Raw genomic sequence first — 26,869 nt, 5'->3', positions numbered from 1 at the left:
CTAGTGTCTCAGAAATAGAACTTATGGAGCTTGACCTATCACCAGACGTAAGTGGAGGAGAGGGTGGTGGTAGGTGTGTGAGGGAGGGGTGGGGGTGAGGGTGTAGGTGGGTGAGGGAGGGGGGGTGAGGGTGTAGGTGGGTGAGGGAGAAGGGGAGGGGGGGTGAGGGAGAGAAGAGAGGGGTAGGGGTTGTTGACATCATTCACACAGTATAAACATTTAATGGAGGTAATAATTCTTTTCCTCGTGACCAGATAGACGTGTGTGTGTGTGTGTGTGTGTGTGTGTGTGTGTGTGTGTGTGTGTCACCTAGCACCGAGTGTCATAATGTGTCATGTGACTCCTAGCATGAAACATAATACTCACGTTGACACACACACACACACACACACACACACACACACACACACTCGTAACCGGAACTTGGCAGGACAGTGAATAAAAGTTGTCAATACCATGTTTGTTTGTTTATCTGTGGCGGCTGTTGTCGGGAGCAGCAGCTGGAGTCTCACTTGTTGTTCTCTGAGCGTAAAGTTGGTCAACAAGGTGAGTGTTTAGCCCTGGTGGCAGTGGTGAAGGTGGTTGTTCTGGGTGTAGGGGTAGTGGGGGTGTTTTGTGCGTGTGGGGGTGTTTGTGTGTGGGGGTGTTTGTGCGTGGGGGTGTTTTGTGCGTGTGGGGGGGTAATGAAGTGTAGGGTGTTTGTGCGTGTGTGGGGGTAAGCTTGTGTGTGGGGGGTGTTTAGTGTGTGTGGGGGTGTTTGTGTGTGGGGTGTTTTAGTGTGTTGGGGTGTTTGTGTGTAGGGGTGTTTGTGCGTGTGGGGTAAGCTTGTGTGTGGGGGGTGTTTGAAAGTGGGGTGTTTAGTGTGTGGGGGGGTTGTGTGGGTGTGTTTGTGTATGGGGGTTTATGTGAGGGTGTATATGTGTGTGTGGGGGTATGTGTGTGGGGGTTATTTGTGTATGTATGGGGATTATGTGTATGTGTGTGGGGTGTATATGTATGAGAGGGGTGTATGTGTTTGGGGGGTTGTATGTATGTTTGTGGGTGGAGGGGGGGGGCTCCGTACCCGGGTCTTCAGCTGTAGAGAGCTGAAATTATCTACAAAGTTGCACGTATATCAAGCAGTGGTCCTCCCCACCCTGCTATATGGCAGTGAGACATGGGCCACATACAGGAGGCACCTCTAGGCACTTGAAAACTTTCACCAACGTAGTCTACGTTGGGAAGACAAGAGAACAAATGCCAGTATTCTCGCTGACACCAACTGTAGGAGCATCGAGGCTACCATTATCCATGAACAACTACGTTGGACTGGCCATGTTACCCGCATAGACGACAGTAGACTGCCAAAGCAGCTTCTTTACAGTCACCTAACGAGTAGTAAACGTAACGCTGGCGGGCAACTGAAAAGGTATTAGGATAGTCTTAAGACAAACCTGGAGGAGCACCACTCGAGAAGGTGTCAATACATTCGAGTTAGCCCGACTGCATACCGAGGCAGATAAACGCCAACGCAGAAAAGACGCTGCCGTCGTCCCTCCCGCACTAGAAGTAGCCCTCTACACGTGCAACATCTGTGGACGACCCTGCCGGTCCCGTATCGGCCTCTCGAGTCACCTCAGAACTCACCAACGAAGGTGACATCCTTAATAACTCATATCATTGTATCACAGCTGGATGATCGTCATACTCGATTCTGAGTGAGAGTAAAGTCGTATGTATGTGTGTGGTACTGTATGTGTGCTGTGGGGTGTATATATGTGTGTAGGGGGTGTATATATGTGTGGGGGAGTCTGTTTAGGGATATATATATATATATATATATATATATATATATATATATATATATATATATATATATATATATATATATATATATATATATATATATATATATATATATATATATATATATATATATATATATATATAGAATAAACTAATAATTTATGTCAGGTCTTCTCTTGGTCTTAGCACCCTCCCTGCGTAACAGAGCCAATACATGCCCACAGTGCCAACTGAGACGTGACAAACCTCCCAAGTGGCTACCAGACCGATCAGTGGCGAAGAGGATAAAAATAAATAAATAAAGCACACTAAAGTAAAATTATTGGTTTATCCTACAACCATAATAAACAAATAAAGGAGTCTTCCCATGTAAGAGTTTTGTTTTCTTTTACTATCGCACCAGAGAAAATGGTCCTAAATAAAAAGTTTCACGAATGAGTTTAAATGTGGGACATACATGTAAATGACTGAATGAGATTAAAGGTATTATTGTAGTAATGTAGACACTAGCAATAATGATAATAATAATAATAAATAATAATAATAACATAGGTCGTTTGCGAGGGAAACGTAGAATAAGTGTCTTAGAATTGTTTGAGCTATTGATTACAAAGTTCAAATTCTCGAGATTCGGTTGATGGCAATAATAATAATAATAATAATAATAATAATAATAATAATAATAATAATAATAATAATAATAATAATAATAATTTCATGACAGTTATATTAAAGAAACTTCCTTAGCTATAGAAATTTTAATAAGAAAAAGTTCACATGATGGAATTTTAGTCAATTTTGGCAAAATTAATTTAACGTTACAGATTATTAGCAAAAAATACAAGAATAAACGGTATCATGATTATCAAGAACCCTAATATATCGGTTTGGTTATATTAGGATAAGTTAGGTTACAATATCTTTCTTAATTACAAAACTATCTTCAATCTGAGTCATGTGATCAAGCAGGGAACCCACAACCGTAGAGAAATGATCCATTTTTTCTTTTCTTTTTTATTGGGAACAAAATGTGAGACATAAATGGTAAATGGAGTTACAAATGGGGGCGGGGCGGGGCGGGGCGGGGCGGGGCTGGGCTGGAGGGGGTCTTCTCTCAATCACTGTCTAGACGCTGGCGATAAAACACATGATGATATTTACCAAGAAAATCTGAATTTTGGTTCTTGATGAGGATGAGGAGGTGGAGGATCAGTCTATTATGACACAACAGCCCTGGTAACAACCCTGCCTTGGAGCCTCCGTCAGGCCAATAAGAGGAGAAGCCTTACATTACAGGTCGTAGTGGGTGCCATCTTGAGGGCCTCTCCTAAGAAATATTTCATAGTCCTGACAGAGTTGAGACGATGAATATATAACCCTCAATTGGCCAATCTTCTTGATCCAATTTTCTCTTTAGCGACGGCAAATGACCAAATTATGTTTGATCTGTCGGGTTAACGAGCGGCGCCCTCCGTGTCCTAGTGAATGTCTGCTGATTGTGAACAGAAGAAGGAAGTGTGTGTGTGTGTGTGGGGACGTCTTCAATAAGGAGTACATTACGTCCAGGCCCCGGGTAACCTAGGCCCGCCCCGCAGCGCCCCTGGGTAATGCCTCCTCCTTTTGGTTCACCATTTCACATAATGATGAGCAGGTCGGGGGATAGATCATATTACGTCTCGGGCGAAGATATTTTATGTTTTTTTTTCGCGCCCTCTTTCTCGTTTAGGATATTTGTGTGTGTTATAATGACCTGGTTTGAGTTTCTTGTTTACTCTCGTTATTAGTGGAAGTTAAGTGGTCACGTGGATTTACTCTGGGTCGTGTGTTAACTGTGCTTCGTTTTCGCTCTCATCGTCTCAACTCGTGGACAGATTCTCACTTCGTTAGTTTCTCTTACATGCTTCACTTTATTTCTTACCCCCTTCCTTCTCCTGTTCACTATTGTTCTTCCATTACTTTGTGCTCTTTCTCCTCCCCTTCTCCTCCTTATCACGCTGACCGGAGGCTGTCAGGCATCAGGCATTGGTTACCAACTGTACCAGCGACATAGTGAGTTTTCTGAGGGACCTAAACTACCCCCAGCTAAACGTCCCCGGAAACACCAGTAATTCCCCCAAGCCAAAGTAACCGAGAGACCGCTGGCTCTTGGTTACCTGTGATCACATAACAGGAAGTTCGATTTATTCTTTATCGCGTGCGTGCGTGCGTGCGTGTCCACAGTCTCACGGACCAGCAGGAAGAAATACACGATCATCACCCAAGACCCATCAGTCAGCTAAATTATCCCCATCATCCGTGTCTGTCGTCCTCACCACCTACACCACAACTAACCACTCACGCCATAGAGGTCAAGAACCAATAGGGATAATCATACCAATTGATCCTTGACGTCAATGTGGTTTATCTCTGTGTTGCGTTGTGGCATACACCGTCTCATCCTTGGCTTTTGACGGCCATTTCATATTCTGTAAGACCTGATAAACGTCACTCCGCCGTACCCAAATTTGGTGGGTAAGAGGGCCGGATATCGTGTGAAGAAAGACGAGAGAACGATTAAGGAACAGTCACCTATGTGGAATAATAACTGCATCTAATGACCGCCTTCACTGATGCACACCTGACGGACCTTCCCTCAGCCCCCTCACCCCACCGCCTCTGTGTGCATAGCTCCAACACTCACAGCAACACCGCCAACACTCAGAAAGAGATGTTTAGGGTTATATTCTAGAATTATTAGAAGGGGATCATCGGCCTTATAGCATGTATCAGATTAGAACTATCCTGCACCCTTCTCCAGGATAGTGAGGTATTTACAGCCTTCAACACAACATTGGTCGCAGGTGACACATCCTCCGGCTCACGTTGGTGTTCGTCTGCAAATGTTTATCTAAAAGGAAATATCGGATCACCCGAAGAATCACCACCCCAGCTTTACTTCATGTAGAGATAACCAACTCTAACCTGACCTAACTATACCTAACCAAACCTAACTATACCAAACTTAACCTAACCTACAGTTATTTGGCAGGGATCAGATTAGGTTAGGTTAGGTTTAGGTTAGGTTAGGTTAGGTTAGGTGATCGTTAGGGTGGTTTGGTTAGGTTAGGTTAGGTTAGGTGATCGTTAGGGTGGTTAGGTTAGGTTAGGTTAGGTTAGGTTAGGTGATCGTTAGGGTGGTTAAGCCTTGTGTGTAATAAGCTGGGGTGGAGATTCTTCAGGTGATCGGGGATTGTCAAAGGGAGGAGATATATATATATATATATATATTTTTTTTTTTATAGGATTAGTCCATCCAGGCACAGGTAATGACCCACATCAGGCCTGGGAATATAATAATAAATAATAATATAATAATAATAATAATAATAATAATAATATCTATTATTATTATTATTATTATTATTATTATTATTATTATTATTATTATTATTATTATTATTATTATTATTATTAATAAAATTAATAAAAATAAAAATAAAATAATAAAAATACAAACCATAAATAAATATAAAATCGAAAAATAAATAAACAGTGAAGTTATATACTATACATATGTATGTTGTGTTGTTAGTAAGAGAAACAATTGAGACCCTGCAATTGTGTGTATAAATGAGACAGAAAGTCAGATCATCAACCTGGGACTTGGTCACATATGGCAGCAGGGTCTACCATTAGACAACACATTATGCTTCCAATATCTTCCCAGGCGGTAGTACCTCCCTGTTTGGTAGCTGCCTACTACCTATTGTGACCATTCTTAATTTCGACTTATTTGGCCCAAATTTGGTGTTTACCTCCAACCACCCTGCCCCCCCCCCACCGTCTCTCTCTCTCCTCCTCCCCATCTCCCATCTCCTGCTCCCATCTCCCTCTCCCCATCTCCCTGCTCCCACTCCATCTCTCCTTCTCCATCTTTCCTTCTTCCCCTTCTCCATTTTCCCCGTCCTCCTCCCCATCTCTCCCCCCCCCCTTCCCATATCCTGCTCCTCTTTTCCATCTCTCCCACCTCCTTCTCTATCTCTACTTTCCCCCTCTCCATCTCTCCCCTTCCCATATCCCTTCTCCTCTTTTCCATCTCTCCCACCCCTCCTTCTCTATCTCTACTTTTCCCCTTCTCCATCTCTCCCTCCCCTTCCTCTCTCCCCTCCACCACCGTTTTAATACTTACATCATTACCTCCTCTGGTCATCTCTTGGTCTGAGTGACTGACTGTTGTTGTGTTGTCAGGCGGGAGGACAGACTGTGTTTGTGGGCTTCCATGACATCACTGCCGTACAAGTGGACAATAAAGTTACACCTTTTACCAGGAATAAGACAGAATATAAAAGCAAAAAATACATGACTTTTGTTAAACTAGATAATAAAAAGTAATAATATGCAATAGAAGGTAACAATATATTATAAAAAGTAACATCAGATTTAAAAAGTAACATAATATAATCAAAATTAAAATATCTCATAAAAAAAAGTAAAAAAGAACTTTTATTAACACGGGTGACGCAAACATAACGTCTTTCACACATGTGTGTTATTAACAGTTCACGATCACATCCACTACACTACCTGCCCGAACTGTGGACTCCAGAACAGTACTGAGCTTCGTAATAAGATAGTCCCTTTCCTATTGTTAATAATGTCTTGATTTAATGTTTCCTAACCACATATTAAATCCCTATCATGTGTAAAGCAATCATTAATTATACCTATCTTACCTGGTGCCATGGTTCAGTGCCTTATGTAAACAACTCCATCTAGGGGGTGTACACTATATCCTCTGCGACACTGACCTCTCACTGCTTGTTGTTGACTGTTCTATACTGTATAATTCCGTTCTAAAGTTAGTTATACCTCAAATGACCCAGTAAACCAGGTGGGGTCGTTGGCCCATCAATCACCACACTCGCTGTTATCTCTTGTGTCAACTGGCCTCAGGGCTCTTGGTGACGTCTCATCTAATGCCAACAAATTAGTTTTGGTTAAGTTTGTCCTTCACACCGTTCTCATTTTTCTTCATGGGCTTTCCTTCTACTCGCGCCTTCCTCCCTCTTCATCACCCGTCCCCCTCCCTCTTTCTCTTATCCTCCTCTTCCCGTCTCTTCCTCCTACTCCTCCTCCTCCTTACCGTCTCCCTTACTCCTCTCACCGTCTCTTTCCTCCTTCCCTTCGCCCTCCTTACCGTCCTTCCCTCCCTTCCCTTCCCCTCCTCCTCTTCCTCCCATTTTCCGTCCCCTTTCCCCCTCTCTTCCTTCCGTCCCCTCCCCTCCTTCCTTCCTCCTTTCCCCTTCTCCCTTCCTCCTCCTCCTCCTCTGCACATGACCTCCCTCCTTGAGAGCTGGCGTGTTAACAAACTCAGAGGCAAGAGTGTGTGTGTGTGTGTCTTTGAAGGCATTATCTCTCTCTCTCTCTCTCTCTCTCTCTCTCTCTCTCTCTCTCTCTCTCTCTGTTGTTCTGGTTCTTATTGCTGGTGGTTCCCTACCCTCTTCGTTCTCCTCTCCTCCTCCTCTTCGTCCTCCTTCTTCCTTCTTCTTCTTCTTCCTCTCGCTCTCTTACTCTTTCTTGCTGTTGTTTTTCATTTGTCTGGCTGTTGCCTTGTCACTGATCTTCTCCATCGCCCCCTCCTCTTTATCCTCTCCCTTCTTCCCCCTTCTCTTTATACCCCTCCTTCCTCTTTATACCTCCCTTTATCCCCCTTCCTGCAGGTATTATCTGCTGGTGCCAATTATAGGTGAATTTACTACCCTACGTGTACAGCCGCCCACTCATCAGCCACGCTCACTGACCACGCCCACTCATCAAGCCACGCCCACTCATCAGCCACGCCCACCTACCAACCAATTGACATCAGAAACGGAAGGAAGGAAGACCAATCAAGTGCTCCTACAACATTATCAGACGCAAATGATCATCCTTGGTCTTCCTCCTCCTCCTCCTCCTCCTCCTTCCCTTCCCTCCTTCCTCCTCCTCCTCCTCCTCCTCATCTTCCTCCTCCTCTTCCTCCTCTCACCTTCCAAACCATAATGATCAGTCCCTTTCCCCAACCTACCCCTCCACCCCTCCATCCTGTCTGATTCACCCCAACCCTCCTCCTCCCCCTAACCTCCCCTCCTTCCCCTAACGTCCTCAGTACACCTCCTCATCAACACCTCACCCTAAGTGTCTCAGATTACCCTCCTCCCTCCTCCCTCCTTCCCTCCTCCTCCCGCCCCCTTTTCCTCCCTCCTTCCTCCTCCTCTTCCTCCCTCCCTCTCCCTGAAGAACGTCATTAGCTCATTCATCTCTAAATATATACAATATAACTGTCCTCGACAGATACAACCATCGTCTCTGTACTATCAAAGTCACCCTGTATAATGTTGGGTACTTGTCGCTGTGCTATATGAGGGGGGAACACGACCCACGACCTCTCATTTCTACAGGTTCCTCTTGTGTGGTCGTTAATGTTATAGGACTGTGGTGTACTGCCTAACCCAATAACCCAGATAGTTAATGCAAAATTACTGAATGGGTTGTTATGGTGGGTGTAAATGGCGTTGTTTGGACGGGTGTTGGGTAACGTTGTGAATAATGGTGGGTGTTGGTGGTGTAGGGTGGTGGTGTAGGGTGTTGGTGGTGTAGGGTGGTGTGGTGGTGTAAAGGTTGGTGGTGTAGGGTGATAGTGTGAGTAGTGGTGTGGGTGTTGGGTGGTGTAGGGTGGTGGTGTAGGCTGGTGGTGTAGGGTGGTGGTGTAGGGTGGTGGTGGTGTAGGCTGGTGGTGTAGGCTAATAATAATAATAATAATAATAATTAACGGTTTATTGAAAGAGCTTGGCAGCCAGAAGGTTGAAAATATACAGTTACATATTTGGGGAATGGGTTTCGAATTACAAATAATATACAAGTAACATAAGTGATACAAATAAGACATATAATAACTAGATGGGGAAAAGCTCAAACTACAGTTCATTTCAACATAGTGACAGTGCAAGGAGTAGTGTTTACTGGGTGAATACACTGGTTTATTACAAGTTATTATTTTTTACAATGGTTGGGACTGGGCTGTTCTTATAGCGATCAGTTCATGCACGTATGGGCTGGATGCGGTTGTGGTGTCGAACAGCAATTCTCGGGCTAGGGATCTCAGGTGGTAGTGAGCCGGTGTCGAGATGGTGTAAACTTCTTACCAAATTTGCAGATGAGGTCGTGGTGATGGTCAATGAGAGTCGAAAGGGTCAGTGTTGAGCGCTTCTTGATATGTGGAGTAGGAAGGAGAGAATAATCTTGCATGCCCTCTTTTGCACTTTTTCTAGGTGTTTACGTTGTGTGGCATTTAGGGAAGACCAGGTGGGGGAGGCATAGGTGAGCTTGGAAGTATGAATGTTGTGTAAACACTGAGGAGCTCAGGTGCGAGAACCTGAGGGACTTGAGTCCGCGGAGGAGGTGGAGACGGAAACTGGAGATTTGACAACTTCACTGCCAGATTTTGGGTCGTTAATAATGGGGTAAATACTTAACTCTAATCTTAATTTAGGGTCGCTGCCACCAGACCCCTCTGGACAGTATGTAGCTCGTTGGGTAGCGTGCAGAGTGGACTGGGCATTGGGCTAGGTTTTCCTTGACCAGATCGATAAGGGGAAGAAGGTGAAACCATAACATCTCTTAATTGATTTATTCATATAAAACATACTGGTAAAAACATATACATGAATTGGCCTTCCTCAGAAGAACGAAAATGTGATGTTTACCCAGATGGGCCCCAGACTCTTACATTGATGGCGTGTCATCCACCTACTTATTGCATAACAATTCTGACCACCTTACCTCGGTCATTCCTTCTACACTATCCCTTAACACATCAGACTGCTCCACCTGTATGGAATATAGCACACATAGTAGCACCATCTCAACACACACCTCCCCTGCAAGTCTGGGGACTCCTTGTGACTTTTAGGTATAACCAACAGGCACCTGTCTGCTGGTGGTGGTGGTAGGGCTGGTGGTGCTGGTGTAGGCTGGTGGTAGGCTGGTGGTGTAGGTGGTGGTGGTGGGCTGGTGGTGTAGGCTGGTGGTAGGCTGGTGGTGTAGGGCTGGTGGTGTGGTGTGGTGGCAGGCTGGTGGTGTAGGCTGGTGGTGTAGGCTGGTGGTGTAGGTGTGGTGGTGTAGGCTGGTGGTGTAGGTGTGGTGGTGTAGGCTGGTGGTGTAGGTGTGGTGGTGTAGGCTGGTGGTGTAGGCTGGTGGTGTAGGTGTGGTGGTATAGGCTGGTGGTGTAGGCTGGTGGTGTAGGCTGCTGGTGGTGTAGGCTGGTGGTGTAGGCTGGTGGTGTAGGCTGGTGGTCATACTGATGTTCGTGGATTACTGTAAAGTGTATGAGGAGGAAAGAGGTTTACCCCTGTAATAACTGTCAGCATATGTGTGTGTGTGTGTCAGCTTAGAAATAATTAGGTACAACCGCCACATAACTGTCAGCTCTAGACGTAACCCTGACAGCTTAGTATCAAAGAGACATCCCCAGCATTATCTCAACGTGGTAACTGTCAGCTCTACGCGTCCCATAATCACTGTTAGCCTAGGTGCCAGCTTAGTAAGTGTCAGCCTCTGTACAGTAAGCTTCAACACGGTGTGAAGGAAGGATAGAACAAAATCAATCTTGAAGGTGATGGATCTGACGTCACCAAGAGCTCTGGGGAATAACAGTGGGGGCTTGTGGCGTTAGGTTAGGTTAGGTTAGGTTAGGTTAGGTTAGGTTAGGTTAGCTTAGGTGTGGTTAAGTGTGTAGTAATACGAGTTTCAATGGTTAGAAGATGAAAAATATAGATACTAAGAGACAAACAGACAGACAGACACATCTTTAATACGTAAACAAAAATTAAATTGCTTCGTCATCAACCATAGTTTTAGATAATAAGTGAAAGACAGATAGACAGAAACATCTTTCAAAGGTAAGCCCCCCAAAATGAAATTACTACGTCACCTGCAGTCCATAATTAACCTCACCTGTGATATTAACAAGAGCAGTTTATGACATCAGGAAGGTCAGATGTAGGGTAATGACGTCAGGGGTTAAAAGAAATCAAAGGTGCCAAATTTACCGTCCCTGATATTCACAGTGCCACGATGTCCAGGTGAGGCCATACACACCTGTCCCATGGTGCGTTACAAAGGCCAAGGGGCGGAGGAACTTCCAAAGGTGTTAAGAGTAATTTGTCGTCTAATTCAACACGTATAGTAATAATCTCCTAATTGCTTTGATGTTTGTACTCAGGAGGTGATCGTGTCTGTACTCAATGGCACTCTGCTAACGTACTCTTGCAATGGCTAATTACTATATATCGTATTCAGGAGTTTGTGTTGTGGTTATTGGCCCAGTAGAGTGGTGTGAGTGGTGTGGGTGAGGTGTGAGGAACGAAGAGTGAGTGGGGTGAGGGTTGAGGAGTGTGTGGTGAGTGGGGTGAAGGGTAAGTGGTGAGGTGTGTGCAGTGAGTGGTAAGGGTTCAATGGTGAGGTGTGAGTGGTGAGGGGTGCTAAGGCAACTCATGAGTGACCGTAAAGTAAGTCTGGTGGCGTCCCCTGGGGATACCCCTCTCCTCCTCCTGCGTCCCTTCCTTCGGATACAAGGTCGACTGGAGCTGGGTGAGCGTCAAAGGACTCCCAGAAGGATCCCAGGACGAGCTGTGAAGGATCTTTGCTGGTCCATCACCTCCACTGCCAGGTGTGCTGTGGGTGGTCTGCTGTGGGTGGTCTGCTGTGGTTGGTCTGCTGTGGCTGGATCATTGTATCAAGTTGACCAGGTGTCCAACTGGTCCAAGAAAGCTTCATTAATTTGGTACCTGTGTCACACCTCATCCCTGACGTCACTAATATTTACCTGGACTCAGAAATATACAATTTTTTCTACACCTGCTGAAAGTGCCGGGGGCGAGGAGAGGCAAGGAGAGGTGAGATAGAGACGAGGAGAAGTGAGGAGAGACGAGGAGAGGTAAGTTCGACACTAGGTAAGGCGAGGAGGTGGTAAGGATAGACGGGGGAGGTGGATTTTAGGAGTTGCCACCTCACCTGACAGAAGATAACCAAGAAACAAACCCTAGAATTATCACTAGACACGAGGGGAGTGGTAGTGGTAGTGGTGGTAGTGGTAGTGGTAGTGGTGGTAGAGGTGGTGTTGTGGTGGTGTAGGACAGTACGGCGGCTCTTAATGATACACTATTGACAATTATCCCCATCAATTAAGAGCAAATTATGGACGGCAGTGTTGACTCGTGGTAATGATTGGCCTGGCGGTGCACCCAAAGATCACTGTTGGTATTGGTGGTCACTGAGGCAGGCCTGTGAGGACGATCAGATTATACAACAGAACCAAAAGATCTTCTACCATGAAGCACATTACGTTCGATCATGACAGAGTAGTTAGAGTGGTGTTGTAGCCAATCACAGGAAGTAATTCTTGCTTGTTAATGAATGTCTGTCGTCACCTGTGAGTCATTACTGCAAGGTTAGATCATCACAAGGAGAACGGATCCAAATTTGAGGTCATACTAATATTTGAATGCATGGCAGGTTGGAAGGTGAGTTGACTGGGTGGGTGGGAGGGGTCCGGCTCATGCATGAATGAATCTTATGAGTTATATTGGCCAAGTTTAGACTCACGGAGGTAAGAGTTTATGTCATTGGCAGTGATTAAAGAGGGAGGAGGAGGAAAGGCGACATCCTGGTGGGTGTGGGTGGGTAATAATAATAATAATGATAATAATAATAATAATAATAATAATTAACGGTTTATTGAAAAAGTTCTGCACTCCGAAGGTTGAAAATATACATTGGACATAAATGACTTATTACATACATTGGTGGTTAAACAAAAGCCTTCATTAGAGAAAGGTAAAGGAACATACAGTGAACATACAGATTAATGTAGGTGTTGAACAGCAAACACGTAGTGTAGTAACTCCCTCCCAGATGGTGTTAGGAGGAACCTCACGTGGTGTAGTAGTTCCTTCACAGATGGTGTTATGAGGGACCTGACGTGGTGTAGTAATTCCCTCACAGATGGTTTTATATGAGTGAGGTGTGGTCCCAGGCCTTCCTATCGTAGACGGATTAACACATCGCTGGTTGTTGTTGGGTATCACGGGCAGTTATCACTGGGTACCTGGGAGTCTGGGACTTCACTGTGTGAAGGTTAGCTTGGGTATGACTCGGCTGTTACTGTTGAGTTGTTCTCACTGACTTAAGCACTGTTCACCACTATTCAGCACTGGTTCCATTCCTTTCCTAAATGAAATAGCAACCTCTGGCGAGAACTTGTTGATATTCCGGTGGGGAGGAGGGTTCAGGGGAGGGAGTTGGTATGGGCCAACTTAACAGTTGACCTGGCTGCTGCCAGAGCAGCGCCAGGTACGTCTTGACCCTTCGGTGGTCAAGGATGTAATTTTGCAAAATAACTTACAAACAGACAACCTAAACTAACCTAACCTTATGGTTGAATAAGGTTAGGTTAGGTTAGGATGGCTCGAGTACCTTGATACATAGTTAAGTGGGCCTGTTCTTTTTTCTTAACTTTGGACTACGTGTTGTCCTAACCATAAGGTAAGGCTAGTTTAGGTTGTCTGTTCGTAAGTTATTTTGCAAAATAACCGATTCCGCAAAAAAAACCCGCAACATATACAGGTGAAATGATCCTGTGCTTAACACTGTGATTGACGTCTAAAATCTGCCTGAATACCTGTACTTTTATCTCACCTGGTCTTCATTGTCCACTCTACAAGGTAAACATACCTGTCATCCACCCTCATTCCTTACAACTAGGACGTTACTGACAGATCTTCACTACAACAAAACAAATCATCAAACAAACCTCCACTTTTTGTTAATATATAATGAGGAAATTTTATCCCACATGACGCATCTCACGTGTTCAGGTAGCTAATGGCGTCACGAGGAGTATAAACATTGAAGTGTAGTTCCCTGGACAAATGACTTCAAATTCTACCTAAATTAAATGGTTTCTTAGAGCAGCGTTTCCTCCCTATATAACAGAAAGACATGGCAGTCAAGGTAAATACGTGTGTGTGGGTGTGGGTGTGTGTGGGTGTGGGTGTGGGATATTAAGCTTTCTCTTCCCCAGCATTCTGTTGGGGTGTTCCTCTGTTTACGTGCTGACCGCATTTATTGTCTACGGTTCCAGGAAACTTCTGTTAATGAAGGTAACAAAGTAATGGATACCTTATATTTTGTTGGTGAATCTCAGTGCTGTGGGATCTTTATAGGAACATTTTAGGGAGGGTTTTGTCACTTGTTCTTAATCCCTTGAGTTCATTGATTTAACCCCTTGAGTACGATGATTTAATCCCTTGGGTACGATGATTTAAGCCCTTGAGTTCATTGATTTAAGCCCTTGAGTACGATGATTTAATCCCTTGTACGATGATTTAAGCCCTTGAGTACGATGATTTAAGCCCTTGAGTAAGATGATTTAACCTTTTGAGTAAGATGATTAATCCCCCTTTGAGTACTGAAAGGGTTTGTTATGGTACTCATGGGGTTAAATGATCGTACTCAAGGGGTTAAGTCATCGTATTGAAGGGGTTAAGTCATCGTACTCAAGGGGCTAAATAGTGCTTAACTCTGACACCTGTGGACCTATTTTCTCCACGTGTCATTATTTAGAACATCTTGTAATATAACTACAGGTGTGCCCGAAAAAAAAAATATATATTTAATAAAAATTCGAGTTATTTAAACATCATGTGGACATTTACCCAAAATAACATTGATATGAAATTAGTTTTGGAGTTACTGTTTCTGCTATCTTATATTAAAAGTCAAAATCATTCCTTTTTTAATTTTTTTTTTACATCTCTTACTGACGTTAATTTAAGTCTTCTGGGTCAAAACTGTGTACCGCCGGACGCAACACTTAACCTTAGGCGGCCGGCGGAAATGCGCAGTAGTGGCGGTGTCGGAGGTCGGTGTTTTTATCTGTAATGGGAAAATGACACAACACTGGCCCTTAGTGTGTGTGTATCAGCGGTGTCTCTGTGATGGTTGTGGGGCCCTTCCTCCCTCCCTCCCTCCACACCTGCATCTCCCTCCCTCCCTCCCTCCCTCCCTCCCTCCCTCCCTCCCTCCCTCTCCCTCCTTTCTGCTTTTAATCTAATCTCACGGCTCCTCCCTAACTTTACTCCCAGCAACAGCCTCCCCCTTCCTCCACTCCGCCATTTTTGCTCCCTCCCTCCCTCTTCCCCCCCCCTTCCCTTCCTCCCTCCTTCCCCCTCCTTCCCGTCCACATGCAACCCCTCCTCCTTTCATCAAGCTCATGCCCCCCTCCTCCTTTCCCTCCCTGCCTTGCCCTCTTCTTTCTCCCTCTTTGTGCCTCCTTTCCTCCCACCCCCTCCTCGCACCTTTCCACCCCCATTTCTGTCACCCTCCCTCCCTCACCCTCCCCCTCCCTCACTACATATCCTTCCACTCCCTTCTACCTTCCTTCCTCCGATTCTCCCCCTGACCTTTCCCCTCCTTCTACCTCCTTCCTCCGACCTTCCCCCTTCCTTCTACTCCTCCTTCCTCCGACCTTTCCCCCCTTCCCTTCACTCCCCCCCTTCCTTCTACCCTCTCCTTCCTTCCAGCTCTCCCGCTCTCATCCTCTTTCTCATCCTTCTCCCTCTCCCCCTTTCACCAACTTGCCTATTCTCCATCCTTTACACCCTCTATCCTTCATCTTCTCTCGATCTCCCTTCTTGTTTATCCTCTCCTCTCCTTTTCCTTCCCCTTCTTATCCATCTCCTCGTCCCCTATCCAGTCTCCCCCTTCCACTCTCCTATCCCTCTCTATCCCTTCCTTTCCCTCTTCTCTCGCCTTCTTCCAAGTCCTTCCTACACGGACTGTGACTGGTGGACTAAAAATCCCCTAAACTTCCATCGAGGCCTGTGATTGGTCTGTACCCTCTTTCATTGATCTCTGATTGGTGGCTTGGATCCTATAAGTCTTCGTTATGGACTGTGATTGGTCCGTCTTCGGTGCTTGGTAACAGCGATTCATGTAGACGAGAAATAATACAGATATATATAACAGTGTAATACCGATTCGTTAATTGTACCGTCATCTCTTCCCGTACCTACAGTATATTTGTACCCGTACCGTATTTGTACTTATACCTGTATTGCTATTTATACCTTTACCTGTACCTCTACCTGTTAATTGTGTGTGTACCTAGACTTGTAACAGAACCTGAAATAATACACAGGTAAAATAGACTCTCTCTCTCTCTCTCTCTCTCTCTCTCTCTCTCTCTCTCTCTCTCTCTGTCACTAAGTCAGGTAGGAGAGAGAATCCCTACGTCACCTCACACCTACGTCAACAGACAGGAGGAACAGTTTTGTTAGTTATTCCGTGATATTGTGGATCTGAGTGAGATGGATGGATGGATGGATGGATGGATGGATGGATGGATGGATAGATGGATGGAGGGAGAGATAGACATGGGTGGATGAATAAATGAATATACAGATACATAATTGGATAGATAATAGACATATGCATAGGTGGATAGATGAATAGAAAGACAGACAGACAGACAGAAATAATTTCACTTGAATCTTCAAAAGGCGAGTCAAGTCCTGGCCCCAGCAGCACTATCAGCTCCTTGGTGCAATATTTCACCGGTACCACGACCAGACAGACACCTTACCTGGCTTAGCAACTGAGGCTCCCGTTGCACCCCTTCCCCCTCCTACCCCCCCCCGCCCCTCCTTTCCCCTCCCATCTTCTTCACCTATCCTATCCCCTCCTCTCCCCCTTCCCCATCTTCCTCTCCTTCTCTCTTTTCCCTCTCCCTTCCCCCTCCTTCTTCCCTCCCTATCCTATCCCCTCCTCTCCCCCTTCCCCATCTTCCTCTCCTTCTCTCTTTTCCCTCTCCCTTCCCCCTCCTTCTTCCCTCACACCTGTCTCTCACCTGCTGACTCAGTCTTCATCCACGCCACACGTGACTCCTCTCAGTGACACACCTTTGAACTATACACGTGACCCTGCCGACCACATCCTCCAAGCAAACGCGTGACTTGCTTCTCACCACATCTTTCTACCACCTACCTGCCGCCTTCTTTGACCACATCCCTCCATCACTCTTCTAACTAACCCCTACAACCACATCCCTCCATCACCCCTCTAGCCCCTACAACCACATCCCTCCATCACCCCTCTAACCCCTACAACCACATCCCTCCATCACCCCTCTAGCCCCTACAACCACATCCCTCCAACACCTACAATACCCCCTTCAACCAGAGCATTGTCCGAGATCAATGAAAAACAAACGAAAATCAAGCTATAAAGAGAGTTGAGTTGTGTCAGTGAGGTTAAAGTAACACAGTGTTGTACCAAAACTATGAAAAACAAACGAAAATCGAGAGCCGGATCGTAGGATGGGTTTTACAAGCGTGACGAAACTGACTAAATGTTGCTTGACGTCAAAGAATAGACTGAAAATATATGAGAGTTTGACTATAGAATTGGATTTTGTTTCTGAGGCAATAAACTGATTAAATGATATAAGAAAGCAGTGACGAGGAGATTCAAGGTATATTTATAGAGATGCAAATACACATAATGCAAATGAAAGTTGTACATCAAAATACAGGTACAAAAACAGGTATAAATACGTATATAGCTAGAGACACAGGTACAGGTACTGATTTAATTACTTCTAAAGGCACAGGTAAAGATATTTCATAACATAACAATCCACAAAATCTTTCTCTCATCACAATCATTAAAATCATCATAATCACAACATCTTATGTATAATGTAAACACACACGTCTGTCTTAGCCAACCAACACCTCACACTCTCAAGTACGTATTGATCGAAAAGTCCCTGTGCACCTATGATGATTAATAACATAGATGTCCCTTGTTATAAGGTATTTCAGGTGCACAGGGACTTTTCGATCACCCTATAGTACACCTGATTTAGCACTTAACATTACAGAGGAGTTTGTGGATGGTTGATCGGCTGCTATGTCTTGCTCATGGGTTCGAATCCCTGTGGCCAGAATCTTGCACCTCCTCATGTAAAAAAATAAAAAATCGTTCAAAATCTGAATTATCATATTAGGTTAGGTTAGGTTCCGGGTCCGGTTGCAATGGGAGAGGGTCATAAATCCTTGGTTGTCACACACCTCACGCCACGGTCTGATAAGGTGTCTATACCTGTTTCGTGACTAACCTAACCTAACCACACCTTGCTTACACCTTCAGGGGGGCCTTACGTACGTGTCTGTGTGTGTGTGTGTGTTAATTAATTCGTTTTACCTGTAAGATCCGCTTCCTACTGAAAATAACGCTTCCGCCATCTTGACACGCCGAGTTATCGATAAGTCAATGAGACAGACAAACAGACGGATGTGTAGAGGCAAGGACGGGTAAGGAAGGTCGAGAGAGAGAGAGAGAGAGAGAGAGAGAGAGAGAGAGAGAGAGAGGAGAGAGAGAGAGGGGTTCTAGCCAAGCCGCCTCTCACGAAGGTCCTGATTGGACTTGGCGTTGAGCTGAGGTTTCCCCACCCCTCCAGTTCCCTCCCTGCCCACCCTGCCCACTCCATTACTTCCACACCTATTTCTTCCCTAAACTGCCACCCACATACACACACACACACACACCCTCACCACCCATACACCTTCCACCCACCCATCCATCCACCCACACCCACCCACCCATCCACTAACACACCCACCCACACCACACACACACCCAACACCAATACACCCTAACCACCCACACACCCCACACCACTCCATCCACTGGCCTCACCACCACCCTCCCCACCCATCCTCCCCACCACATCACCACCCACACCTCCCCACCCACATACCCTCCCCACTCCACATACCCTCCCACCACACACCCTCCCCACCCACATCCCCCCCACCACCTCCCATCCACCACACCCCACCCCACTCCTCAATTCAATACACCCTCATCTATTCCACAATCACACCTCACACACACACCTCACCACCCCACACATTCCTCACACCCTCACCACCCACATATTCTTGACATCCAACTTGCTACCTAGAAGATTTGGGGAGGGGAGATCCGTGTAGAGGTGGGAAGGGGGGGAGAAGCTAGCAGAGGGGAGAAGGATTACAGAAGGTCGTGGGAGAAGAAAAATATGGGGAGGGGAGGGATGGGAGAGGGTTCACATTGGGAGGGGAAGGTGATGGAAGGGGTGGGAGGGTAAGGGAGAGCATGGGGAGAGTAGGTGTGTGGGGAGCGTGGCCTTGTAGGGTGTAAAGGATATAGGAGTGAATATTTGAAGAGAGTTCTGGGGCACTATTTACATGGTAGAAGGGAGAAGTAGGGAGGTGGGGTAGTAGGTGAGGGGGGGTTGAATGAGTGGGACAGGTGGTGGGGGGGAGGGGAGGATGGTGCTCCAAGGAGACAAAGGATAGGAAGGCTGAAGTAGGAGGGGAAGGGGGGTGGGTTGACAGGGGTCTGTTGTTGTTGGTCGGACTAGAACTCTTATGCCTTGTGACGTCAGTACCAGGGCTGCCTAATGCGATTATTCAAGGTGTTTTATTGGTGTTGCCTTCCGTGTCCTGTCTTGGTATACGCTTATCTTTGATGTAGGGGTGAGAGGAGGATGAGAGGAGGGGAGAGGGGTGAGAGGGGGTGGGGAGGGGAGAGGAGGGTGAGGAGAGGGAGGAGGGGTGAGAGGGGTGAGAGGGGGATGAGAGGGGTGAGAGGGGGGGGTGAGAGGAGGGTAGAGGGGGTGAGAGGAGGGTGAGAAGGGTGGAGAGGGGAGGTGAGAGGGGGTGAGAGGGGGGTGAGAGGAGGGGTAAGAGGGGTGAGAGGAGGTGAGAGGGGTGAGAGGGGTGAGAGGGAGGGAGGGTAAGAGGGGTGAGAGGAGGAGGGGTGAGAGGGTGAGAGGGGGTGAGAGGGGTGAGAGGGGTGAGAGGAGGGAGGGTAAAGAGGGGGTGGAGAGGGGTGAGAGGAGGGTAAGAGGGGTGAGAGGAGGGGTGGAGAGGGGTGAGAGGAGGGTGAGAGGGGGTGAGAGGGGGGTGAGGAGGAGGGTAAGAGGGCAGGAGGGGGTGAGGGGAGGGTAAGAGGGGTGAGGGGAGGAGGGGGGTGAGAGGAGGGTGAGAGGGGGTGAGAGGAGGGTGAGAAGAGGGGAGAGGGGTGAGAGGGGAGAGGAGAGGTGCAGAGAGGGTAGAGAGGGGTGAGAGGGGGGAGGAGAGGTGAGAGCGGTGAGAGGAGAGGGGGGAGAGAAGGGGTTAGAGGAGGGGAGAGAGGGGGGAGAGGAGGGAAAGAAGGATGAGAGGGGGGGAGATGGGTGGAGGGGGTGGGGAGAGGGAGGGGAGGGGTGAGAGGGGTGAGAGGGGAGAGAGGGGTGAGGGGGGGGAGAAGTGGGTGAAAGGAGGGTGAGAGGGGGTGAGGGGGTTGAAAGGGAGGGGTGGAGGAGGAGGAGGTGAGGAGGGGTGAGAGAGGGGTGAGAGGGAGGGTTAGAGGAGGGTGAGAGGGATGAGAGGAGGGGATGAGAGGAGGTGAGAGGGGAGGGGTGAGAGGAGGGATGAGAGGAAGGTGAGAGGAGGGTGAGAGGGGTGAGAGGAAGGTGAGAGGAGGGTGAGAAGGGTGAGGGAGAGGTGAGGCGGTAAGGTGTGAGAGGGGAGGTGAGTGGTGAGGGATAAAGGGTGAGGAGGGATGTGATACTTGAGTCTAGCGTTACGTATCAAAGGCTCAGGTCTCAGGTTCATTAAAGACTCAATAATATTAAACAGAATTCTCTCTCTCTCTCTCTCTCTCTCCTCTCTGACGTAAAAACCAAGCTTGATGTCATTTTATTGGTGGGATTTATGCCGAGTTAACGAGTGCCGAATTAACGAGGGCCGAATTAACGAGGGCCAATTAAAGTGCCGAATTAACGAGGCCGAATTAACGAGGGCCGAATTAACGAGGGCGAATTAACGAGAGCCGAATTAACGAGAGCCGAATTAACGAAGGCCCCTTAAGAAAATTGTTAACATTCTTCACTGTTAATCTATTTTTTTTCTTCTCTCGATATTGTAGAAATTAAGTTAAGGATACAACAGAGATTTCTTACCTCCACTTCCACTCTCCTCTCCACCCTCCATTCTCCTCCTCCACCTCCATTCTCCTCCTCCACCTCCTCCTCCACCTCCATTCTCCTCCTCACCTTCCATTCTCTCCTCCACCTCCTTCTCTCCACCTCCTTCTCCACCTCCTTCTCCACCTCCTTCTCCACCTCCTTCTCCACCTCCTCCACCTCCTTCTCCACCTCCTCCACCTCCTTTCTCCACCCTCCACCTCCATGTTTTTGAGGCAAGAGAGGCGAGTCAATAAAGACCGTTGGAAGCTATTAAATGTTACAATGAGTGACACACCGAATATTACTGCTGGCGAGAGAGAGAGAGAGAGAGAGAGAGAGAGAGAGAGAGAGAGAACCTAACCTAACCTAACCTAACTTATATTTGTCCTCTCAATATCAAGACCAAAATAGAGTTACTCAAGTTGTTATGTTTCTTTATATCAGTTGTTACTGCAGCAGTGTTGTTGTTGTTATTATTATAGTAATAAGAGGAGGAGTGGTGGTAGTAGTAATAGTAGTAGAAGCAGTAGCCGCCAACAGTCACACATATTGACTATGAGGCAACAGTCGCTGAATGCCTCATAGATCTGCCAGGGTAGCTACTGATGTATTATTTTAAGGTAATAAAATGGCGGCGAAGGTGTGGCTATTGGGGGAGACTGGAGGTCATTAAAAAAAAGTAGTAGTAGTAGTAGTAGTAATAGTAGTAGTAGTAGTAGTAGTAGTAATAGTCACACACCGACCGGATGCAACAAGGACATCATAGCACACCACAGTGACTAGGCATTCTCCCTCCCTCCCTCCCTCCCTCCCTCCAGGACCACGTCACAGAGGCGCCCTTAAGCCCTCTCTCTGCCTTGTGAGGAACTTACCCCCTCCCTCCCTCCCCCTCCTTCGTCCTCCCGGGAGTCCTTCACCATGTTCTCACCCCTCAACAAGGGCGGCTCTTGTGCTGGGCTCATTAGTTACCAGATGAAGGAAGAACTACACACACACACACACACACACACACACACACACACACACACACACACACACACTTGGCAACACGTCTTAGTTCTTATGGCTCGTAGTCGTGAGTTCGAAAACACACACACACACAAAAAAACACCAAACTCACTATAGAAGAAAAACACACAAGATATATGGCCCAGGAAGTTGTTTTAACGTCGCCTTAACTATCAATACACTTTTGACTGATAGGCACCAGGTGTTTAAATGGGGCTATGGGAGATAAGGGGAGAGATGGGGAGGGGAGAAGTGAGGGAGGGGAGATAAATGAGGGGAGATATATGGAGAGGTAAAGAAAAGGAGGAAAAGAGAAAGGGGGGGAGATGGAGAGGGAGGGAAAGAGAAAAGGAGAGAGATAGAGAGAGAGAAGAGAGTTGAGAGCAGAGCTAGGAAACGAGAATATAGGAAGAAGAGTAAAGAGAAAGAGGGGACAGATAGAGAGGAGAGAAGAGAAAGAGGAGAAGATAGGAAAGAGACATGAGAAGGTGGAGGGAATAGGGTGGAGGATACGAGAGAAAGGGGGGGGGATAAGGAGGAATTAGGAAGAGAGATAGGAGGAGGAAGAATAGGAGAGAGGTCAGTAAGCGTGTCAGTAAGTATGTTAGTCGATACGTTATTACCTCAACATGTTATAATAATACCTATATTTAACTAGATATAGACGCATTTACTCCATTATATGTATTATACTACATATATACTACACTACATATAAACTCCACACATATATGCTACACCACATACGGTATATATCTTACCTCATACAACCCCCCCCCCTTACCACCACATATTACCCTAACACACACACACACACACACACACACACACTATATATATATATGTTGATACATTTATAACTCACCTATATGTCACTTCAAGGTTTAATCTCCTCCCCTTTCCTCCCTTTAGTGGCACTCAAGGGGAGAAGGGCAAGGGTACCCTCCTCTTATGGTGAGAAAAAAAATCTCAAGTTGGTCTGGTTGAGGCAGAATGCATGGCGCCATCTTTAAGGGTTTGGGCAAGGTGAAGAGTGGGCGTGAGCGGTGGTGAAAGCAAGGGGGTGGGGGACAGAGAGGGAGGGTGAGGAGGGGAAGGACGTGGGCGTGGCTGGCGGGATGATTTTGGGAGGAGGAGAGGAAGGAAGGGAGGTGCTGGTTGAAGAAAGAGTGGGGGGGAGGTGGAGATGGAGGGGGTTGGGGGGTAAGTGGTGATGAGAGGTGTTGGGAGGGTGGTTGGGAGGGGTGGCTGTTTGGAAGGAGGGACTAGTTATGCCGAAACCTTGAGGAGGGGCAAGAGGAGGAGGAGAGGCTGAGGGCAGGAGGCGAGGCATAGAGCTAGTGAGGAGTCATGTGAGACGTAGTTATTGTTTGTGTTGTGAGGGGGGAGGGAGGAGTGGGGGAGTGGGGGAGGAAAGGAGTGGGGGGAGGAAAGAGGGAGGGGAGCTTTTGATAGAGTCCCGGTTGTGAGGGTTGATTGGTGGACGTAATCTCTCTCTCTCTCTCTCTCTCTCTCTCTCTCTCTCTCTCTCTCTCTCTCTCTCTCTCTCTCTCTCTCTCTCTCTCTCCTCCTTTTATTTAATTTCCTCACACTAACTTCATTACTTCAGACCTAAATTAAAAAAAAATCTTTCCACAAACCTCAGATATTTTTTTAAGTCATTTATAATCATTTTGCTTAAATGAATTAGTATTATTTATGAGTAAATATATTCTGGCGTATAAGAATAACCTAAGTCTGTTAAAACATAGTATGAATGGAGGGTTATTTGGGACGGTCTCAAGGGACGGTGAGGAATCCCAAGAAGAGCGTCAGATAAAACAACAATTCTAAGAAATTGGGATAAAGTTCTTAGGAATAGTGACTTTTTTCTTCTTCTGCCTATTTGACAGAAAACATTTTGAACATTGAAGGTGGTAGCCAGGATCTGTTCACTACTATGGTGAAAACGTTCCTACTGGACAGACATGTGACAGTGATCCCCTCGCCAGCCAGGAGCCATACAGTCATCGCTCACGCTGCCAGTGAAGGCCGTCAAATCCTGGTAATCGGGACAGTAGTGATACAGCTGTGGTTGTCGTTGCAATATCGGAAATGCAACATATTAATGGAGTGATGTATGGGCAGCTTTAGGTGCCAGTAACCATTATCAGATTCGTGTTGACTATTGACTCAGCCATTGGCGCCTAAAAGACCTTCTGCCTCACCTTTCTTTGATGCGTTAACTGAATGCGACACTTGGACAGTGTTTGCCGTCAATGTCAAGAAAACTGCCTGGAACATTTGGACAGTATTTCCTGAGGTTACTCTTGTGTTGGTCAATTTCTCACACTGGATAATGATAGATAGTTACGAGCAAATTGAGTGGTTCATTATGCTATTGCATTCCAAGACGTCCGCTGCTACTCTCGCCAGTGAGGCCCGCCAGACACTCAGGTGCACCGACCCCAGAAAACATCCCCCGGCCACCGACACAACACATAAGGCAGCAGTGTATACCTCTGGGGTCACAAAATGGTCACTCGGCCAGATTTTCCATCATAGTTGGAGGCCAAAGTGGACAAACTTACCTAAAGCACTTAGAGCATGTTATGAACTCATTCACTGTGGCTGCAATAAATCTTGCAGAGGTCACTGGAATTGTTGCAAGTCTGACCTTAATTGCAGCAGACCAAGGCAGCTGATCATTTTTCTCGACCTTTTTGGGGGGGTTTTGGTGAACAGATGATAAACACATTACTGGTTACGCTGCATGTGTGTGAACAATGGTTAAAACATCCTACTTTTAAGTCGATACATAATTGTTAGCCGGAAGTAATTATAACATAGTGTTTCATACGATGTTGCATAATGAAGGTATAAAGCCGTGCACTTCAGCACTGGTACTACGTGTTCACTACAACAGTGGTACTACATGTTCACTACAACAGTGGTACTACATGTTCACTACAACAGTGGTACTACATGTTCACTACAACAGTGGTACTACATGTTCACTACAACAGTGGTACTACATGTTCACTACAACAGTGGTACTACATGTTCACTACAACAGTGGTACTACATGTTCACTACAACAGTGGTACTACATGTTCACTACAACAGTGGTACTACATGTTCACTACAACAGTGGTACTACATGTTCACTACAACAGTGGTACTACATGTTCACTACAACAGTGGTACTACATGTTCACTACAACAGTGGTACTACATGTTCACTACAACAGTGGTACTACATGTTCACTACAACAGTGGTACTACATGTTCACTACAACAGTGGTACTACATGTTCACTACAACAGTGGTACTACATGTTCACTACAACAGTGGTACTACATGTTCACTACAACACTAGTGTGTTCACTACAACACTAGTGTGTTCACTACAACAGAGGTACTACATGTTCACTACAACACTAGTGTGTTCACTACAACACTAGTGTGTTCACTACAACAGAGGTACTACATGTTCACTACAACACTAGTGTGTTCACTACAACACTAGTGTGTTCACTACAGCAGAGGTACTACATGTTCACTACAACACTAGTGTGTTCACTACAACACTAGTGGGTTCACTATAACACTAGTGCTACAATATTCCAACCACATTATGTATTTACCACCGCCAATTTGAGAAAATGAGTTGGTGTCTCTGGTAAGAATGGTGTTGTTGTGTTTTCAGTGTAAAGATGACTTACACACGCGAGGGATACAGCGGCAAGCGGCCAGCTTCCTCTGGTGATAACCCAGGTTTCTCCAGCGCCAAGAGGCAACGTGTTGAGGCCCCCTTGCTCTCTGTGTCTTGGTCTCAAGTAACCAAAGTTCTTGAGGTAGACGATTGTTGTTCCTTCAACGTCTTCGAGGGCAAGGTGGCCCTTGATAATAGCACTTTTCACGACGTCATCATCAAGGAAGCTGATCACATGAACAACAAGGCAATGTTAATGGCAGAATGCGAGACACTTAAGAAGTTGTCTGGAGCAGGAGGCGCCCCTCGTGTGTACGGCGTGACCAGCGACTCTCCCTTCGCCCTCCTCCTCCACATCACCCCAGGCCAAGGGCTCGACAGGTATATGCTTAACCACTAGCCAATAAATTGCTTGCGAGCCTTTGCCCGTGCCCTCGAGGCCTTAATGGAATTTCACGACGCCGGTTTCGTCCATAACGACATCCATGGCAGTAACGTCCTGATAGAAACCGCCACCAACGGTACAGTCAAGGCTCACCTCATCAGCGTGGGCAACAGCACGCCGGTGACAGGTGACCCAGAAGAGGATGACCGTCTGCGTGAGACAGATAACTCTAGTTTCCTCTGTCTGGCTATGATACTCTCCTCTCAGCTGGCCAGTGAAAGACCAAGATACGCCACCGTCCAGCGTCTCATTCAGGAACAAACTCTCAACATGGCCCTTGACATCAGTTGTCTACACCAAACCATTGTTGATGAACTTAACAAAGTCCAAGTTGACACCACGGTCCAGTTCAAGAAAATTATCAGGAAGAAAAATCTCAATAAATGTCTCCGATTGTGATTTACACTATTTGATTTCAGCAAATGTAATAAAATCATGAAATTGAGTAACCAAAAATAAATAAAAAACACAAAATAAGTTATTATTACTTTTACTTTCCCATTATACAACTTGTGATAAATAATTTTGTATAAATTTATCCTTCGTGCAAACTTAGACTAGATATTTTAAAAGTGTTTGTATGTAGAAGAAAAGATATTGGTCACCTCTAGAACCTGTTCATAACCAGCCCAGGTGATGTGTAATGTACAGTAACCTACACACACACACTCACAGGTTTATTATTATTAGTAGTAGAAGTAGTATTTTATTGTATTGTTATTATTTTTTCCTCTTCTTGTTTGTTCTGTCTTCTCCACTTCTACCACTTCAATCAATTATCTATCTCCACTCCAGCTCCTTGTCTTCCACTTAACCCCGCCACCCACCCACCCCCCTCCTTCACTCATCGTCACCTTCTTCT

At 46.2% G+C, this 26,869-nt stretch overlaps 1 protein-coding gene across 1 annotated transcript in view; it reads left to right on the top strand.

Moving 5' to 3' along the window:
* Positions 1-25,962, top strand: part of LOC121871610 — a 34,411-nt gene extending 8,449 nt beyond the window's left edge. The window contains exons 6-7 of the mRNA XM_042374025.1: positions 12,316-12,323; positions 25,557-25,962. Coding sequence (XP_042229959.1) covers positions 12,316-12,323; positions 25,557-25,962 — 414 coding nt within the window. The remainder of the gene's footprint in view (positions 1-12,315; positions 12,324-25,556) is intronic.
* The last annotated feature ends 907 nt before the right edge of the window (positions 25,963-26,869 follow it).

Source organism: Homarus americanus, unplaced genomic scaffold (genome assembly GCF_018991925.1).
Source record: "Homarus americanus isolate GMGI-L3 unplaced genomic scaffold, GMGI_Hamer_2.0 scaffold46130, whole genome shotgun sequence".
Classification (NCBI taxonomy): Eukaryota; Metazoa; Arthropoda; class Malacostraca; order Decapoda; family Nephropidae; genus Homarus; species Homarus americanus.
This window is presented reverse-complemented; position numbering and strand designations above follow the sequence as displayed.